Source organism: Ovis aries, chromosome 25 (genome assembly GCF_016772045.2).
Source record: "Ovis aries strain OAR_USU_Benz2616 breed Rambouillet chromosome 25, ARS-UI_Ramb_v3.0, whole genome shotgun sequence".
In the NCBI taxonomy this organism is placed as follows: domain Eukaryota; kingdom Metazoa; phylum Chordata; class Mammalia; order Artiodactyla; family Bovidae; genus Ovis; species Ovis aries.
The window spans coordinates 24,517,233-24,537,768 of NC_056078.1; the positions used below are offsets into that span (position 1 = coordinate 24,517,233).

At 39.3% G+C, this 20,536-nt stretch overlaps 1 protein-coding gene across 1 annotated transcript in view; it reads left to right on the top strand.

The window, feature by feature from the left end:
* Positions 1-20,536, top strand: part of KIFBP (kinesin family binding protein) — a 58,809-nt gene that overhangs the window by 35,773 nt on the left and 2,500 nt on the right. Inside the window, exons 3-6 of the mRNA XM_004021421.5 lie at positions 5,676-5,755; positions 6,045-6,228; positions 8,758-8,842; positions 17,092-17,207. Of these exons, the coding sequence (XP_004021470.2) occupies positions 5,676-5,755; positions 6,045-6,228; positions 8,758-8,842; positions 17,092-17,207 (465 nt within the window). The remainder of the gene's footprint in view (positions 1-5,675; positions 5,756-6,044; positions 6,229-8,757; positions 8,843-17,091; positions 17,208-20,536) is intronic.

The window sequence follows — 20,536 nt, forward strand, 5'->3', positions numbered from 1 at the left end:
TGATGTATATATGCAACGGGAAAAGATGCTTCTTGATTATGGCCAGTTTGAACAGTGCAAAGATATACCTGGTTTTAGTTTTGAGTCTCATGTCTTTAATAATGTATCACAGTCTGTATGTTTGTGAGTGCTTTTTTTTTTAAAACACTTTGAGTTGTGTTTCCCTGTTGAAATTGACTTCTTGAAAGTGTTCCCTGGGTTTAATTGGTTTCACTTGCTTAACTCCTGGAAATTACGGGGCATGTACCATATACATAAAACCTGCCAGTACTTGTGAATAGTCTTTCTGTTCCTTCAGGCAATAGTTTTCAGGTTGCTGTTGTGGGAATTGGCCACAAGGCAGAAGCATTTCTTCTTTCTCAGCTCTAGTTACCCTGGCAAACTGCCAGAGCCTTAGAGCAAGTCCTGGTTTGGGTTTTTAAATTACAATGCAGTGTGCCAGAAGTATCACCCAGAAACTTATGCCTTGTTACCTCTTTTTTGTATTATTATTTTTTTTGAGTAACATCGAAACACATATTTTGTGTACTTTAGGTGTATAGCATCTTTTCCCGTTGCATATATACATCAGTTCAGTTGCTCATTCGTGGCCGACTCTCTGTGACCTCAAGGACTGTAGCACGCCAGGTTTCCCTGTCCATCACCAACTCCTGGAGCATGCTCAAAGTCATGTCCATTGAGTCAGTGATGCCATCCAACCATCTCATCCTCTGTCTTCCCCTTCCCCTCCTGCCTTCAGTCTTTCTCAGCATCAGGATGAGTCAGTTCTTTGTATCAGGTGGCCAAAGTATTGGAGCTTCAGCTTCACCATCAGTCCTTCCAATGAATACTCAGGACTGATTTCCTTTCCTTCAGGATTGATTGGTTTGATCTCCTTGCAGTCCAAGGGACTCTCAAGAGTCTTCTCCAGCACCACAGTTCAAAAGCATCAATTCTTCAGCACTCAGTTTTCTTCACAGTCCAACTCTCGCATCTATACATGACTACTGGAAAAACCATAGCTTTAACTATACTGACCTTTGTCAGCAAGGTAATGTCTCTGCTTTTTAATATGCTGTCTAGGTTGGTCATAGCTTTTGTTCCAAGGACCAAGTGTCTTTTCATTTCATGGCTGCAGTCACCATCTGCAGTGATTTTGGAACCCAAGGAAATAAAGTCTGTCACTGTTTCCATTGTTTCCCCATCTATTTGTCACGAAGTGATGGTACCAGATGCCATGATCCTTGTTTTTTGAATGTTGAGTTTTAAGCCAGCGTTTTTACTCTCCTCTTTCACTTTCATCAAGATGCTCTTTAGTTCTTCTTCACTTTCTGCCATAAGGTTGGTGTCATCTGCATATCGGAGGTTATTGCTATTTCTCCCAGTAATCTTGATTCCAGCTTGTACTTCATCCAGCCTGGCATTTCACATGATGTACTCTGCATATAAGTTAAATAAGCAGGGTGACAATATGCAGCCTTGATGTACTCCTTTCCCATTTGGAACCAGTCTGTTGTTCCATGTCTGGTTCTAACTGTTGCTTCTTGACCTGCATCCAGATTTCTCAGGAGGCAGGTAAGGTGGTTTGGTATTCTCATCTCTTGAAGAATATTTCCATATATATGTATACTTGTTTGGATTCTTTTCCCAGATAGGTTAATACAGAGTAAGTATTGAGTAGACCTCCCTTAGTTGATAGTTTTTTTTTAATCCTGTGCTTTGTAGGCAGTGATTTGTATTTGTTCATCCCATCCTCCTGATTTATCCCTAGAAGCATCACTATGAACAAAGCTAGAGGTGATGGAATTCCAATTGAGCTATTTCAAATCCTAAAAGATGATGCTGTGAAAGTGCTATACTCAACATGGCAGCAAATTTGGAAAACTCAGCAGTGGCCACAGGACTGGAAAAGGTCAGTTTTAATTCCAATCCCAAAAAAAGGCAATGCCAAAGAATGCTCAAACTACCGCACAATTGCACTCATCTCACACACTAGTCAAGTAATGCTCAAAATTCTCCAAGTCAGGCTTCAGCAATACGTGAACTGTGAACTTCCAGATGTTCAAGCTGGTTTTAGAAAAGGAACCAGAGATCAGATTGCCAACATCCGTTGGATCATTGAAAAAGCAGAGAGTTCCAGAAAAACATCTACTTCTGCTTTATTGACTGTGCCAAAGCCTTTGACTGTGAGGATCACAACAAACTCTGGAAAATTCTTAAAGAGATGGGACCACCAGATCATCTGACCTGACTTCTAAGAAATCTGTATGCAGGTCAGGAAGCAACAGTTAGAACTGGACATGGAACAACAGACTGGTTCCAAATAGGCAAAGGAGTACTTCAAGGCTGTATATTGTCACCCGGCTTATTTAACTTTTATGCAGAGTACATCATGTGAAATGCCAGGCTGGATGAAGCACAAGCTGGAATCAGGATTGCTGGGAGAAATAGCAATAACCTCAGAGATGCAGATGACACCAACCTTACGGCAGAAAGTGAAGGAGAACTAAAGAGCCTCTTGAAGAAAGTGAAAGAGGAGAGTGAAAAAGTTGGCTTAAAACTCAGCATTCAGAAAACTAAGATCATGGCATCTGGTCCCATCACTTCATGGCAAATAGACGAGGAAACAGTCAAAACACTGACAGACTTTATTTTTTTGGGCTCCGAAATCATTGCAGCCATGAAATTAAAAGACGCTTACTCCTTGGAAGCAAGGTTATGACCAACCTAGACAGCATATAAAAAAGCAGAGACATTATTTTGCCAACAAAGGTCTATCTAGTCAAGATTATGGTTTTTCCAGTTGTCACGTATGGATGTGAGAGTTGGACTATAAAGAAAGCTGAGCGCCGAAGAATTGATGCTTTTGAACTGTGGTGTTGGAGAAGACTCTTGAGAGTCCCTTGGACTGCAAGGAGATCCAACCAGTCCCTCCTAAAGGAACTCAGTCCTGAATATCCATTGGAAGGACTAGTGTTGAAGCTGAAACTCCAATACTTTGGCCACCTGATGCGAAAAACTGACGCATTGAAAAGACCCTGATGCTGGGAAAGATTGAAGGCAGGAGAGGAAGGGGAAGACAGGTTTAATGCCATCACTGACTCAATGGACATGACTTTGAGCAAGCTCCAGGAGTTGGTGATGGACAGGGAAGCCTGGTGTGCTGCAGTCCATGAGGTTGCAAAGAGTCGGACACAACTGAAGTGGATGGAACTGAGGCTAGTTTTCAAGTTGCTGTTGCCTGAAGCGGCCACAGGTGGGCAGCATTTCTTCATCCTCAGCCCTGTTTTCCCCGGGAAGCAGACATTGAATCTTAGAGCAAGTCCTGCTTTTGGGTTGTAGAGTGGAATGCTCCAGAAGAAGCACCCAAAAACTTGCCTTTGACTAGCTCTCTTTTGTATTAAATTTTTTTTAATTGGAGTAACATGTAAATACATGTTGTGGGTGATGAACATGTACAGAATCTTCCTGTTATACATATACATAGATCTTTGTATGCTCAGATTCTTTTCCCATATCAGTTACTGAAGAGTGTTAATTAGGTCTTCCTTTGTAGAATATCACTTGTTGTTAATTATGTTTTATGGGTAATAGATTGTATTTTTTCATTCCAAGTTCCTAATTTATCCCTTCCCTGCTTCCTATTGTTACCATAAATTTGGTTCTGAAGTGTCTGAATCTGTTTTCCCAATTAGTTCATGGGGTGTGCAGATTACACCTGCAAGTGATATAAAATTTAACCTTTCTGATTCTGATTTCATTTAGTAGAGTTATCTCTGTTTCACGTAGGTTCTGACAGTTGGCATGATTACATTCTTTGCTGCCTGATCAAATTGCATTGTGCACAGGTTCCACTTCCTGCCTGTTCATCAGCTCACGAACATTTGCTGCTTCCGCGTCTTTGCTGTTGTAAAAGGTGCTGCAGCGCACATTGGGTGTCTGTGTCTTTTCAAAGTCTGCTTCTCTGCCATAGACTCTTTTAAGAGTGGGACTGCTGGGTCGTATAGTAGGTGTGTGTTTTTCTTAACATTTTAAAGGCACTTCTGTACTCCTTTTCATAGTAGGTGTACCAATTTACTTTGCTACTAACAGTGTGGAAGTGTGCCTTTAGCTTTTATTGTTTGTAGAAATTTTGATGATGGGTTTTCTGAGTGGTTTGAGATGATGTCTCATTTTTAATTCTGAGTTGAATTTTTCTAATTAGAAAACAGTTTTGAGCATGTTTTCATGTGCCTCTTAGTTGTGTGTTTTCTTTTCTAGAAAATTTTCTTTTAGGTTGTCTGACCATTTTTGATTAGTTTAACGTACATTTTGAACGTGCATTTTTGGGCCATTAACACTTTTTCTGAGGAATATATCACCAAATTGAATTTTTAAAGCTGTGGATATTCTACCTTAGGTTTAAAAATTTCCTCAGAAAGTGCTAAGGGCAGAGCCTCACAAAGCCAGATTGATGTGTTTGTTGCCTTTATGAGTTTAGGATCATCTTACACATGACATTGTTAGTTTAAAATGTGAAGATTGTATTTCATTAAGCACTAGTATTAATTAGCATTTAATGTCATTATTTCATTTAATACTATTACCTATATTTCATTAAATACTAGTATTAATATAAAAACATAAAACACATAGCAGAATTCTTTGTTCTTAATTGTACCTCTTTATTTAAGAGACTGGTTTGACTGTGTTACAGTATGATGTGTGATATAGTATGTACATAAAAAATACATTGCTTCCTCTCATCAGGACAGGGCTAAGCATTCAAAACAGCCCTCAGAGTTGTGAAGGAGGTTTCTGAAGAATATTTTGTTTGCCTTAGGCCTTGCTTCCTGTCTTAGCCATTTTTACTTTTTGTGAATTCTAGGAACAGAAGTGATCCTTTTAATGTTTGCATCTAGAATATAAGATCACATTTTTTTTTTTTTAAACGGAAACCATGGTTGCTATTTGAAGTTTAGTCAATTCAGTTTAAAGCAGAGGAGCCTGTCCTCCCGGAAGTAGAATGAGGCAGTGGTTAAGTAGTTCTCGTTTTTTTTGGAAGACCTCAGATACGTTTTTTATATGTATTAACTCAGTGAATCCTCATAACTACTTGTTGAGGTAGATGTTTATTATCCTTAGTTTATAGATGAGGAAACATAACAAGAGTTGGAGTAACTTGCCCAGGGTAATAAATGATGGAATAACTGACTTTATAATTTCCCTGTGTTGATTCCCTGGGGGTAATCTGTGTATGCTTTCCTTGTTTCCCTGACAATATTAGAATAAATATTGGAAACTTTGATTTTTACTGGTGGTCCGCTTAGAACACTGTTGCTCTGAGGACCTATATACATTTTGTTACATGTCATGCTTATGTAAGTTTTCAGAAGAGCTTTTGTTGTGAGAAGATTAAAACTTAAGATACCTGTAGAATTATACCTCTCTAAAAATGAAATTTTTTTAAGTGTATTTGAAATTACTCCTGAGCAGCAATTAAAGTATTGTTAAGTGTGAGCCTGTATGTATTCTGTTTTTATTTGTTTGACTCTAAGATTATTGTTAAGAAGTTACTTCTTGGATAGTATGTGAAAATGAACTAGTTAAAAGTGAAGTAAAAATTAAAAAAAATGAAATTTGATTTCTCAAGTTCCTCCAGAGGAGGGTGCTTGGTGTTTACAGTAAAAATTTAGTTTCTTTTTCTTTGATTGCAGATTGGGAGTCCTCCTCTTGACCCTACTGAGCATTTTCTTCCTGAAGAAGAGAAACTTCCTGAACAGGAGAGATCAAAAAGGTGAGCAGGTCTGGAAATCAGCCCTTACAGGTATTTCCCCATAGTGTGTTTGAGATGATTGCTCAGTATTTTCCCTTTCAAGGCAAAGGTTACAGAATGTGGATTAAAACCTTCATTTGCTACTTCTTAGATGCATTACCCCGTTTATATCTGGGGCTCAGTTTCCTTATCTGTCAGATACAGTAGTCATACGAACTGGAGGGTCAAGATAAAAAGTTCCTTATAAATTTGATAGATTTGAAAGTTTGTTATAAATTATACAGTTACAGAAATATTTTTTCCTTTATAGATTTGAGAAGGTTTACACTCATAATCTGTATTACCTGGCTCAAGTCTACCAGCATATGGAAATGTTTGAGAAGGCTGCCCATTATTGCCACAGTACCCTAAAACGCCAGCTTGAGCACAACGCCTACCATCCTATGGAGTGGGCTATTAATGCTGCTACTTTGTCACAATTTTACATCAATAAGGTAAGCTTCTCAGAGTAGTTTACCTACCAGTGTTACCAATAGTGTGTATAAAAATAGAGCCGAAAGAAAGTATGTCGAAAATGTCATCTTTTAAAAACAGATAGCTTGCAGTTTATGATGTAAACTAAATAGAAAAATGTAGTCCAGTTTGCCAGTGTACTAAAGTTTGTAGCTTTTTGTTGCAGTAATCCTTTTGAATCTTAAAATAATTTTATCACGTCCTACATGTTTCTTAAGAGTAATTCTTTTTTGATACCGGCAGGCTATCTCTGTTTTAGTGAAATGTTACCTTAAATTGCAGATTTTATCTTGTAGATTTAACTTTATCTTTATGCATTGGTAATCTGGCAAATGTGAGAATTTGTCTGAGGAAGTTGACTGTTAAATGTGGGCTCTGATAGAAGCATGTAATGCTCTCAGTTATTCTTTAGAATTAACTCCTTTGTGAAACTTATTCTGTGTTGGGAATGTCTTGCCTAGTTCCAGAGTTCTAGGTGGTTATATTTTTTCCTAGAGTATTACACAAGGACAAATTTGAGCTTCTTCATTGCTTTCAGAATTATCCTGGATTATGAAAATATCTTTTTATTTTTTTATGTAGATATATTCTTAATTGACCTTTTAAGTTTTTTAGCCCTTAAAAGAATTTTTAATGCTAAAACACTTTAAAGCCTCCTTTTTCAGCCAGATTTTATATTAATTCTCAATATCTCAGTAATAGAAATAACTTTTCTTTGTATTTTGAATTCACATGCCTCTGAAACTTTGGTAATTCTTTGCTTATCAGAGTTCTTAGATCTCTCTTTATCTGCTGCTGTGTCCTTACTGGGCCTATATCCTTTCTAAGTGTCTTGTTAGTGCTGGTTCTATAAATGCGCCCTGTGTTTAAAGTATTGTCCCACAGAATTTCATTCAGAAAAGCTATTAGCAGGAGAGAAAGGGCTGTGGTGACTACAGCATCGCTTCTAGGACTTTGGTCTAAGATCAAGCGTGTAAGTAACGCTACTGCATATATCAGAGCATTCAGTTAAATCTAAATCTCATTAATTCATTTCATTGTGATCATCAAAACTTACCTGATGCTTCTGCTTGTGGCACCTTTCTTAATAGTTCCCAGAAGCACCTTATTTTGTTTAGCAACTTTAAAATTATTCGCTGTAATTGTACTAAGATATCCAGATGTTAAAGTGTAATTACAAGTTTAAAGTTGTTAAGCATTGCTTATGTAGAGCATGCTGTAAATTTCACGAGGACCTCCCCCACCCTGTGCTTTTATATTTGTTCTTTTTTTATCAAAGTGTTTCGTAAGTTTTGTTCCAACTAAGTTATAATGTGAAGAGAGATTTGAGCCATTAAAAAAAAAAAATACAATCGTCATTTATATCACTGTCATTTCGTCTGGTTCCATGAGGTTTTACTGCGTAGTGAGTCCCTACCTTGCAGGTGCTAAAGTCCCACATTTACCAGCCACGTAGAGGACAGCATGCACGCTCACTGTTAGTTCCAGCAGTGGTTGCTTTCAGATAACCAGTCTGGACAGTGCTGAAGTGATAATGAAGAAGTTATAGAGCAACAAGTAAAACTTCTTTATGTAAACTGTAACTTTCTTTTGGTTTTTGAAGTTTAACACCAATATTTTGATCTGTAGATACTGCTGGGCTAGTACTACACGTGGTACCCAGCTGTGCTCAAGATGGCTTCTGAATTTACCATAATTCAGATACATTGAGTGCTGAGATTTTAAAGTCATAGTCAACTGTTAAAAGCCACCTTAGCAAAATCAGTGTTACTAATATGAAATAGACATTTAACAAGGGTGGCTTGGTTCCATCTAAAACTTGACTTTTAACTTGGTACTTCTGCTGAGTATTCCTGTGACTTACATGGCACATGTGAAGTAAGTAACAAGGAGATCTTCTCCAAGGGTTTGAGAAGCTTACCATGCCCAGGTTTGAACTGTGAAGTCTTCAACTGTGTTGGTAAAGCAGTTCCATAGAGTTCGTCTGTGGAAATCTGTTGACTTGGAAAGATTTCAGAAGACAGGAATCTCTTACCAGTATTTATCCTGCTTGCCTTTGAATGATTGGATTTAAAGGGGATCTCTAAACCTGAGAAAGATGAAATCTTCCAGTCAGAATGTAAATGGTCTACACATTGATCATACAGGGAATTCGGCTGTTCAAACTGAAGCTTAGAGGATGTGGAGGTGGGGTAGGACGCTAGGATGATAGCCGTTCTTTTCTGCTGATTGATTCCTGGAGGGGCTAGTTTCCAATCAGCAAGCATTTCTCCAGGCAGTTTGGATTATTAAGAGCTTGAGGGTATTGTTATTTTAATCTTGAAGATAGTTTTTTAACCAAATAATATTCAGACATGTCTTACATACTTTATTGTTTAGTTACCATACAGGGTCTCCTTAGTAGTGTTTTTTACCTGCATTTGTAGCTGTTCCCATATTAAGAGACTATGCAAGTATCTATTGCAAATAAGGTTTTGTGATAATTGAGTTTATTCTTATTTCTGCAACAGCAATGCTTTATGGAGGCCAGACACTGTTTATCAGCTGCTAATGTCATTTTTGGTCAAATTGGAAAGATCCGAACCACAGAAGACAGTAAGTTTATGTGTACATGTTTGATTATATAAATAAAAAAAAAAATTTTTATTTTGAAATCCTGTTAATTTAGAAAATTCAAGAACAGAACAAAGAATTACCATAGGCCCATCTAAATTCACCAAGTTTTTGCCTCATTTGCAGATATGTTTAGGCTCCAATTACTCCCTAATACTTCAGTGAGTTTTTCCTAAAAATATTTTCTTACATAATCATAGAACAGGAAATGTAAGATTGATACAGTTCTTTTACTTATAATTTATATTTAGCAGCTGTCTCCATAATGTCCTTTGTAGCAGTTTCTCTATAGTACTAGTTTCTCTCAGTTCAGTTCAGTCGCTCAGTCGTATCCAACTCTTTGCGACCCCATGAATCGCAGCACGCCAGGCCTCCCTGTCCATCACCAACTCCCGGAGTTCACTCAGACTCACGTCCATCGAGTCGGTGATGCCACCCAGCCATCTCATCCTCTGTCGTCCCCTTTTCCTCCTGCCCCCAATCCCTCCCAGAATCAGAGTCTTTTCCAATGAGTCAACTCTTTGCATGAAGTGGCCAAAGTACAAAGTTCCAACTAGTTTCTCTAGTACTTTAAAAAAGTTTTATTGACGTAGAGTTGATTTATAGTGTTGTTAGTTTCTGCTGTACATCAGAGTGAATCAGCTTTGCATATACACATATCCAGTCTTTAGATTCTTTTCCCAGGGGCTACCCTGGGGGCTCAGATGGTAAAGATTCTTTTCTCATATAGGTCATTACAGAATATTGAGAAGAGTTCCCTGTAGTATACACTAGGTCCTTATTAGCTATCTGTTTTATATATAGTAACATGTGTATGTCAGTCCCAGCTCCCAGTTTCTCCCTCCCCTCCCTGCTTTCCTCCCAGGTATTCATAAGATTGTTTTCTACATTTGGGACTTCATTTCTATTGTATAAATAGGTTCATTTGTACCGTTTTTAAGATTTCATATATAAGTGATATCATATGATACTTGTCTTTCTCTGACTTAACTTCACTCATATCTCTAAGTCCATCCATGTTGCTGCAAATGGCATTATTTCTTTCCTTTTTTTTAACGTCTGAGCAGTAATCCATTGTATATTTGTACCAGGTCTTTATCCATTCTTCTGTTTATGGACATTCAGGTTGCTTCCATTTCCTGGGTATTGTAAATAGTGCTGCAGTGAATATTGGGGTGTGAATATCATTTTGAATTATGGTTCTCTTTGGATATATGTCCAGGAGTGGGATTGCAGGATCATAGGGTAGGTCCATTTTCAGTTTTTTAGGGAACCTGCATACTGTTGTCGCATCTCTCTAGTTGTCTTTAATCTGGACCAGTTCCTCAGCTTTTCTTTCATCAGGCATTTTTGAAAAAATATAGACCTCTTATTTCATAGATTTTCTACCATTTGGTGTTTGTTTCCTTACAGTAAGATTCAGATTATACATTTTTGGTTGGAATACTATATATGTGATATGTCCAAATATCTAGTTTAATTATAGTGTTTCACTTAATTTTATAAATCACAGCACAGTCAGCATGTGTATTTTAGCCAGTCAGAAGCAAAACAAGCTATCACTTCACATCTGTTAATTGGCCATTATCAAGAAGACAAGAAATAACAGGTGTTGGTGAAGGTGTAGAAAAGGGACCCATGTGCACTATGGTGGTATTGTAAATTGATGTAACCACTATGACAAACTGTATGGAAGCTCTTCAAGAAATGGAAAATAGAGCTATATACGATCCAGCAATTCTTGGGTGCAGTTGCCCCTTGGTGTCCACCGGAGATTGGTTTCAGGACCACCCCCCCACCCCCACCCCCAGATAAGAAACACCTATGGATGCTCCAGTCATAATGTGTATAACCCGCACACATCCTCTCTTGTATACATTAAATCATCTTTAGAGTATTTACAATACTGAGTACAGTGTGAATGCTGCATAAGTAATGGACAACATGTGGCAAATTCAAATTTTGCTTTTGGAATTTTCTAGAATTATTTTAAAAATTTTATTCTATATTGGAGTACAGTTGATTACCAGTGTTATGTTTCAGGAAAACAGCAGAGCTCCCTGTGCTCCACAGTAGGTCCTTGTAGGCAACCTGTTTTAAGTGCAGCAGCGTCTCTTTAGTGGCCGAGTGACATTCCAGTGTGTGTGGGTGTCACACCTTCCCGAGCTAATCTCTCAGTGGACATTTGGGTCGTTTCTGTGACTTGACCGCTGTCAACAGCGCTGCAGTGAACACTGAGGTGCGTGTATCCTCCTGAGCAGTGGTTTTCTCCACGTACGTGCCCAAGAGCGGGATTGCTAGATTGTATGGTAGTTTATCTGTTTTTAGTTTCTTAAGGACCTTCCATACTGCTCTCCATCCTGGCTGTACCAGATTACATTCCTGCCAACAGTGTGGGAGGGCTCCTTTTTCTCTATACCCTGTCCAGCAGTTATTGTTAGTAGACTTTTTGATGATGGCCATTCTGACTAGTGTGGGGTAATACCTCATTTCTCTAATGAGTAGCAATGTTGGGCATTTTTTCATGTGCCTCTTGGCTACCTAAATGTCTTTGAAAAAATGTCTATTCAGGTCTTCTGCCCATTTTTGATTAGGTGGTTTTGCTGTTGAACCATGTGAGCTATTTTTAAATTTTGGGGATTAATCCGTTGTCCATCACATCATTTACAAATATTTTCTCCCATTCTTTGGGTTGTCTTTTCAATGGAATATTACTCAGCCATTAAATAGAACGAAATAATGCTATTTGTAGCAACATGGATGGACCTGGAGATTATCATACTAAGTGAAGTAAGACAGAAGAAAAGCAAATATCATATGATATCACTTATAAGTGGAATCTAAAAAAGATGATACAAATGAACTTCTTTACAGACGAGAAACAGACTCCCCACTTTGGAGAATAAATTTATGGTTACCAGGCTTGAAAATTGGGAGATGGGTTAGATTGGGAATTTGGGATTGACATGTACACACTGTTGTATTTAAAATAGGTTACCTGAAAGGACCTGCTGTATAGTATAGGGAACTCTGCTCAGTATGCTGTAATAACCTAAATGGGGAAAGAATTTGAAAAATGATACGTGTATATGTATAACTGAATTACTCTGCTGTACACTAACACATTGTTAATGAACTATGCTGCTGCTGCTGCTAAGTCGCTTCAGTCGTGTCCGACTCTGTGCGACCCCACAGACGGTAGCCTACCAAACTCCCCTGTCCCTGGGATTCTCCAGGCAAGAACACTGGAGTGGGTTGCCATTTTCTTCTTTAGTGCATGAAAGTGAAAGGGAAGTTGCTCAGTCGTGTCTGACTCTTCGCAACCCCATGGACTGCAGCCTACCAGGCTCCTCCTGCCATGGGATTTTCCAGGCAAGAGTACTGGAGTGGGGTGCCATTGTCTTCTCCATAATTAACTATAATATTGAAAAAAAAAAAAACCCAAACAGTAATATGCCCACATAGGACCTTTGAGCACATTTTAGTAAGGTATCAGTTCAGTAACTTTTGCTTCTAGACCTTAAGGAAGTCAGTTACTCAGATCTATAAACTATGTCTAAAAAGGAAAGATCAGGGGCTTCATATCTTTGAATTTGCCTACTTGCTACAATCTACTTATAACCCCAAGATTATTACTCGAGGCACTTCTATGGTCATTTGCAGAGAGCCAGAGGGTTTGAGACACCTGAGGTGCACATTACCAGCTGAGGTTGAACCAAGGTAACGCTCTGCCTTCTCATGTCAAGCCCTCATACTATAAGCAAGTGTACTTTTTGTGGTCTATTTAGTTCCACATTTTTCAGATTTTTCTGCATTTTGTTGTTTAAAATGGCCCCCAGCTGTAGTGCTGAGGTGGTATCTAGTGTTCGTAAGCACATGAAGGCTGTGATGCACCTTCTGGAGAAAGTACAGTGTTATGTTCACATAACCACCATGAATGATGAGAATCAGCTGTATATTGTCGCCTTAGAATCCAGGTAGAAAAGTTTTACTGTTGGGATTAAAAATCACCTTTTCTACAGAACCAAACGTTCATATGAAGATGATCCAGCTGAATAGTGACTTACATCACTTCTGGGAGATGAGCAACTTGCTTCTCCCCAGGTAGAGCCACTGTCCCAGTCTCTGCTCTCTGAAATTGGTTGGGGGACTCTGCAACCTTGCAAAGGCTCAGGACAGATAAAAATCAAACCTACTTGTTCTGTACAACAGGCTGAACATCATGATAATAGGTGTTGGTTTCTAACGAGACACTTAAAATATCTAAAGTGTGTGTTCTTACTAGGGATGGAAATGGTTTTTTGGAAAGTGAAAAGTAAATCAGCTATTACAGTGGTATGTGGAAAGATAGAGAAAAAGAAGAAAAGAAATCTTGCCATTTTTGACAACATGAATGGACCTTCAGGGCATCATACTAAGTGAAATCAGAAAATGGCACACACTGTATGGTTTCACTTATATGTGGAACCCAAGGAAACAAAACCCCAAACACAGCTCCTAGGTACAGAGAACACATTAGTGGTTGCCAGAGGTGGGTGTGGGTGAATGTGTGAAGGGCGTCATAAAATTTATAAGTCATGGGGATGTAAGGTACAGCATAGTGTGTGTTATAATGTATTGATTGCATATTTGAAATTTGCTAACAGAGTAGATCTTAAAAGGTCTCATCCCAGGAAAGAATTTTAACTATGTATAGTGACAGATTCTAGCTAGACTTACTGTTGTGATCATTTTACAGTATTTAAAAATATCAAGTCATTATGTTGTACACCTGGAACTAATATGTCAGTTATCTCAGTTTAAAAACTGTGTTGGTCACCTAACAAGTTTTATGATAAAGTAACTATCATTAAGGATCAGAAGAATACAGAGGCTGAGTTAGAGGAATGTACATTATAAATTTAATTTTTTTCCTCTTATTACATTCAATTAATCATAGATTGGTTGAAGTCTAAAAGGTATTTGTCCAAAAAAAGAAATAGTTGATGAGGACTAAACCTCCAGTGAGATGTTTTGTTTTTACTCTTCAAAGTAGAAAGTTAAAACATTGGCTGTGTTCAGTATTTTTAAAATGACTTTATTGAGCAGCCTTATATGTTGTTAGAGTATTTGTTGAAAATAATTTGGCAGTGTGTATCAAGCACGTTTTAAATGGTGTAAACTCTGACCCAGTAAATTTCACATCTAGGAATCTATCTTAAGGAAATAATTGAAAATCCAGACAAACTTATGCACAGAGATCTTTCTGTTTAGAGTTGTTTGTAAAGAGGAATTGGAAACAATGGCCAGTATTAGAAGAATGACCGAAGTATAGAATTATATTTCTATACATTGTACATGATGCTATACTTTAAAATGACGTTAAAGAGTTGATAGTGATAAGCATGTTGTGTTAGTCACTCAGTCATGTCTGACTCTTTATGACCCCATAAACTGTAACCCACCAGGCTCTTCTGTTCATGGAATTCTCCAGGCAAGATTCCTGGTTTGGGTTGCCATTCCCTGTTCCAGGGTATCTTCCTGATCCAGGGATCGAACCTGGGTCTCCCGCATTGGGAGCAGATTCTTTACCATCTGAGCCATCAGGGAAGCCCTCATTTTATTACATTTCACTGAATTAAAAATGTTTTGTGGCAACTCTCGAGCAGTTGATCAATACAGTTTTTCTAAGAGCATTTTCTCAGTTCGTGTCTCTGTCACACTTGGGTAATTCCTATTATTTCACACTTTTTCATCATTATTTGTTATGATGGTCTGTGATCAATGATCTTTCACTGTTGAAATTGTTTTGGGGTGCCACTAACTGTGTCCATATAAGATGGTAAAGTTAATTGGTAAATGTGTTCTGACTGCTCCACTGACTGGCTGTGGTCTTGTGTCTCCCTCCCTCTCCTTGGGCCTCTCTATTTCCTGAAGACACAGCATTATTAAAATTAGATCAGTTAATAACCCTACAGTGACCTTGAAGTGAAAGGAAAAGTTGCACATCTCACACTTTAAGCTAAAAGCTAGAAATGATTAAACTTAGTGAGGAACCCATGTAAAAAGGGGCCAGAAGATACTCCCTCTTGTGGAAGTTAGCCTATGAATGCAAAGAAAAAAGTTGCTGAAGGAAGTTAAAAGTGCTACTCCAGTGAACACACAAATGATAAGAAAGCAAAACAGCCTTACTGCTGATAATGGAGAAGGTTTTAGTGGTCTGGATAGAAGATCAAACCAGCCACAACATTAAGCCAAAGGCTAATCCAGAGCAAGCCTCTAATTTTCTTCAGTTCTGTGGAGGCTGAGAGAGGTGAGGAAACTGCAGAAGAAAAGTTTGAAGTTGAGATTTAAAGAAGGAAGCCGTCTCCATAATGTGAAAGGGCAAGGTGAGGTAGCGAGTTATCCGGAAGATCTAGCTAAGGTCATTAATGAAGGTGGCTGCCCTGCACAGACTTTCAGTGTGGCTGAAACAGCCTTCTGTTGGAAGAGGGGCCATCTAGGACTTTTCATAGCTGGAGAGAAGTCAGTGCCTGGCTTCAAAGGACAAGCTGCTGACTCTCTAGTTAGGGGCTAGTGCAGCTGGTGATTTTACCATGCTGAAAATCCCAGGGTCCTTAACAATTATGCTGATTATGCTTTATGCTAGTCATGCTGCCTGTGCTCTGTAAATGGAGCAACAAAACCTGGATGACAACACATGGCTTCCTGAAAATTTTAAGCTCATCGCTGAGACCTGTTCAAAAAAAAAATTCCTTTCAAAGTATTATTGCTCATTGACAGTGTACCTGGGTCATCCAAGAGCTCTTATGGAGATGTACTTACGATTAATGTTGTTTGCTAACACAACATTCATTCTGCAACCCATAGATCAAGGAGTCATTTCGACTTTCAAGTCTTATTATTTGGAGAAAAAGATCACGAGGCTATCACTGCCATAGATGTGGCTCCTCTGATATATCTGGGCAAAGTAAATTGAAAATCCGCTGGAAAGGATTCACCATTCTAGATGTTATTAAGAAGATTTGTAATTCATGGGAAGAGGTCAAAATATCAACATTAACAGCAGTTTGGAAGAGGTTGACCAGAGCCTCAGGGATGATTTTGAGGGTTGCAAGACCAGTGGAGGCAGTAACTGCAGATAGAGTAGAATTTTCATGAGAACGAAAATTACAAGTTGAACCTACACTACACAGACTTGAGCCTACACTACACAGTGGTCCAGTGGCTAATACTCCGTGCTCTCAAAGCAGGGGACCGACATTTGATCCCTTTTCAGGCAGTTAGATTCTATATGCCACAAGCTCTCATGTGTCACAACTAAGACCCAGTGCAGCTGAATACATAGCTAAATAAATACTTTTAAAATGTTGAACCTGAAGGTTTGTCTGAGTTGCTATAATCTCATGCTAAATTTTGACAGCTGAGGACTTGATTCTTAGGGATGAGCAAAGAAAGTGGTTTCTTGAGATGGTGTCTACTTCAGGTGAAGATACTGTGAAAATTGTTGAAATGACAACAAAGGAGTTAGAATATTACATAAACTTGATAAAGTAGTGGCAGGGTTTGAGAGGATTGACTGATTTTGAGAGAAGTTCTACTGTGGGTAAAATGCTATCAAACAGCATTGCATTCTACAGGAGACAGTGTTCCTGGAAGAAAGAGTCCATCAGTGCAGCAAACTTCTCTGTTGTCTCTTTTTAAGGAAGTGCTACATCCTCCCTACCCCAGCCTTCAGTAACCAGTACCCTGATCAGTCAGCTATCATCAATGAGGCAAGACCCTCTAACTAGCAAAAAAGATTATGACTCTCTGAAGCCTTAAATGATGTTTAGCATTTTTTTTAGCAATAAAGTATTTTTTAATTAAAATGTGTACATTTTAAGACAATGCTATTGCATACTTAATAGACTACACCATAGTGCAAACCTTAACTTTTATAAGCCACAGAAAACCAAAAATTCATGAGACTCATTTTATTGCAGTGATCTGGAACCAATCTTGCAATATCTGAGGTGCTTGTACTCAAAATTTAATGTATGTGGTAACCTTAGTTTCTACCTGTAGGTGATACAAAAGAAAAAAACTAGAAAGAACCTCTGGGTGGTAGGAATTTTGGGTGAGTTTCTTGCCGCTGCTTCAGGTAGGACTTGGTATTTTTATAATCAAGAGCGATATAAAGAAGAATGGTGTACACAGTGAAAATTACAGTTGTGACCATTGGCTCACACAAGTCACGTTGTACCTTTTAGCTACGGAAGCTGAAGGAGATGTGCCAGAGCTTTATCACCAGAGGAAAGGGGAAATAGCAAGATGCTGGATCAAGTACTGTTTGACTCTCATGCAGAATGCCCAGCTTTCCATGCAGGTAATACGGTCAAAAGTGATGTTTTCTGTCTTAAAACAGTAGGATGTAAGTAAAAGCTTGAAATGGGAAGTGTGCTCATTGGGCTCGCTGCATGTGTGTTATTCGTGGCGTGCGGAAAGCTTATTTCTTGCTTTCCCTGTCTCATCCTGTTCAAATCTTACTCTTCCATTAAGGCTGTCTCAAACAGCACCTCTTGCTTCAAGACTTGCCATTGGATAGAGCATAAGCCCCACCAGAGGGGAGTCTTCATCATATTCATACTATTTACCAATTTCTAGACGTAACAGGTGCTCAAAAACTATTGAATGTATATACAGTTCTTAAACCCTACGGATCTCTTCTCCCTCAAGAGCCCTCCCTAAGTCACTTGACTTTTTATTATTGTTACTCATATTCTTATCTTATTCCTTTACCTCTTCTTAGACTGTAAGCAACCTGATGGCAGGAAATCTTACTAATCTTTATATACTTTAGACAGTAAATATATATGCTGATAAAAGGATAAGTATGACTGTATCTGGAAACAGCCCTGCTAGTTGGTGGCTGTGTCTGTGTGGCAGTTAACTTCTTGTCTCAGTTTCCTCACAAGTAAGACGGAGATAATAATAGTACTTAATAGTGTTCCTGTGAGTTAAATATGTATAAAGGGCTCAGAAAGTGTCCAAGAGGTAACTAAGTCCTCAATCACTGTTAACTATCATTGTTGATACCATTATTATTAATCCATACTTAATGGATTCTAGTTCCTAATCAGAGCTCTGGTGGCTCAGATGGTAAAGAATCTGCTTGCAATGCAGGAGACCCAGATTCTATCCCTGGGTCAGGAAGATTCCCCTGGAGAAGGGACTGGCAACCTGTTCCAGTATTCTTGTCTAGAGAATTCCATGGGCAGAGAAGCCTGGAGGGCCACAGTCCCTGGGGTCACAAAGAGTCAGACACGGCTGAGAGACTAACGCTACAGAGAAAAACAAATCATTTGGATGCATATTCTCCAGGAGACTTTCCTGGAGGGGTTTCATGCCTCTTTTCTGTTTACATGCATTAAAGTTTAACCATTTTTTACTAGTAAATATAGAACCTTGTGAAACTACTATACAGAATAAAAGCAAACAAACCACAAAACCCCAGAAGCAGGAGTGTTTCAAAGGTGAGAGCACTTTGGAAGTCAAGGGTAAAGATGAGGCATATTTGGAAAAGGAAGGGTGTGGGGAGAAGAACTCGGGAGTCTTATGTCTAGAGAAATTGCAGCCTGGAAGATCTGTCAGCATTCTTCTGGTCAGAAAGCAGTCTAAAAATTGTGTAAATAAAGACGCCACCAGGAAGCACGGTAAGTAAACAAGATTAGAGGCGTAGGCCTGCATTTGAAGTGATTGTGTCAAGCAGAGTGCCCTGTGGCTTACTCTTGCCATTCCTTTAGTCTGTGCTTTCCAGACTGGGCACTGGAATTTACCACTTGCTTGTATGGCAGTCCACTCCAGTACTGTTGCCTGGAAAATCCCATGGACAGAGGAGCTTGGTAGGCTACAGTCCATGGCGTTGCAAAGAGTAGGACATGACTGAGCAACTTCACTTTACTTGTTTTAAACTCACATAGTGACCACACTGCTAACTTACTCAGATTTCCTTTAATCTGGCTGTTACCTTAGCTTCATCCTTTGATCATCTGCTTACCTGAAAAGCCTTCTTTAATTCAAGTTTAATAACATATACAAATTTAAGTATTTATTTCTGACAGGTTTATAGTAGTCATTGTACTATGATGAACAAAAATAGACCTAGTTTTTTATATCATATGGAAGTGCAACTTTAGTAAGTTCCACAAAGGAGAGACACAAGATATAAAAAGTCACAATGGGAGGAAGTAACATCTGAAGGAAGCTCTGGGAATGCGTAGGAATTTCTAGACTGGAGAAAAAGCACAGCATTCCGAGGAGCTGAAGCAGCATGTTGAAAAGTTCTGAGGTGTAGGGAGCATGGTGGTGGAAATGATGGAGCAAGGCCTGTGAGGCTGGAGCAGAGAGAGCATGTGTGATAGAAGACCGAGTTAGAGAAGGGCTGGAACATGCCGGGCCTTCCGTAACTGGAAGCCTTGGCGAGGGGTGGGAGGGTTTGGACTGATCACTCGGGTGGCAGAATGGAGGATTGAGGGAAGGCAAGCGTGGACGAGGAAGATTACTTAGGTCACTGGAACAGTAGGGGTGAGATGTGAAGGGAGCTTGGGCTAGGATGGTGGCAGAAGAGATGGTGGAAAAGAGTGGGTGCAAGAGGTTATTTAGGGGGCAAGACAGAAAGGATTTGATGATAGACACGAAGTGTGGGCTAAGAGAGGAGAGAGACATCAAGGATGATTCTCCCGCATCGGCTGGCTGTCCAGATCGAGGGAGTGACCTTCACTAAAATAAGAGTCGAATAGGAACCTGTTTGTGGAAGAGGGAGAGTTCCATTGTGGACATATTGAGGATGAGGGGTCCTAGTCTCCCCAGAGGAGCAGGAGGTATGTGAGGCGGTTTAGTTCTGGGTCTGGAGCCTAATAAGAGCCTGGTGTACCTGAAGATTTGTGGGTCCTCCTCCTGTGGATGACAGTTGCAACCATGGGCACAGATGGAGACAGCTGTGTAGAGCTGTGCTGAGCAATAGAAGTAGGAAACGAGCTACTTAGGTCACTTTAAGCTTTCTAGTGGCTACACTGTGCTCAGTGCTAAATCGCTTTAGTTGTGTCCAGCTCTTTGTGACCCCATGAACTGTAGCCTGCCAGGCGCCTCTGTCCTTCAGATTCTCCAGGCAAGAATACTGGAGTAGGTTGCCATGCCCTCCTCCAGGGGATCTTCCCGACCCAGGGATCAAACCCGTGTCTCTTATGTCTCCTGCATTGGCAAGTGGGATCTTTACCACAAGCACCACCTGGGAAGTGGCTACATTAGACAAAGAAAAAAGCAGGTGAAATTAATTTTAACTTGTATTTCTTCCACCTGGAATATATAAAGAAATTCATTTCTATTTGTCATTAATACTAAAAAGTTGTTGGACTATTTTATAATTTGTACTAAGTCTTGGAAATTGGGTGTATATTATTTTACACTGATCGCATCTTAGTTTGGACATTTCAGATGCTCAGTAGTCATCCACGCGCAGCACATGACTCTGTTCTGAGCAATGCAGATCTAGAGGGGAGACTTTTAAAATGAAGAGAAGAGCTGGCCTTGGGGCTGACCGCTGGTGATCTGATGCTTAACTTTATTGTCCAGGAAGAACAGAATGAGCTGACTATTTTTCTGCCATCCTAGTTCCTTCCTCTTTTTTTTTGCCCCAGGAGGTAGGGGAGATAACTT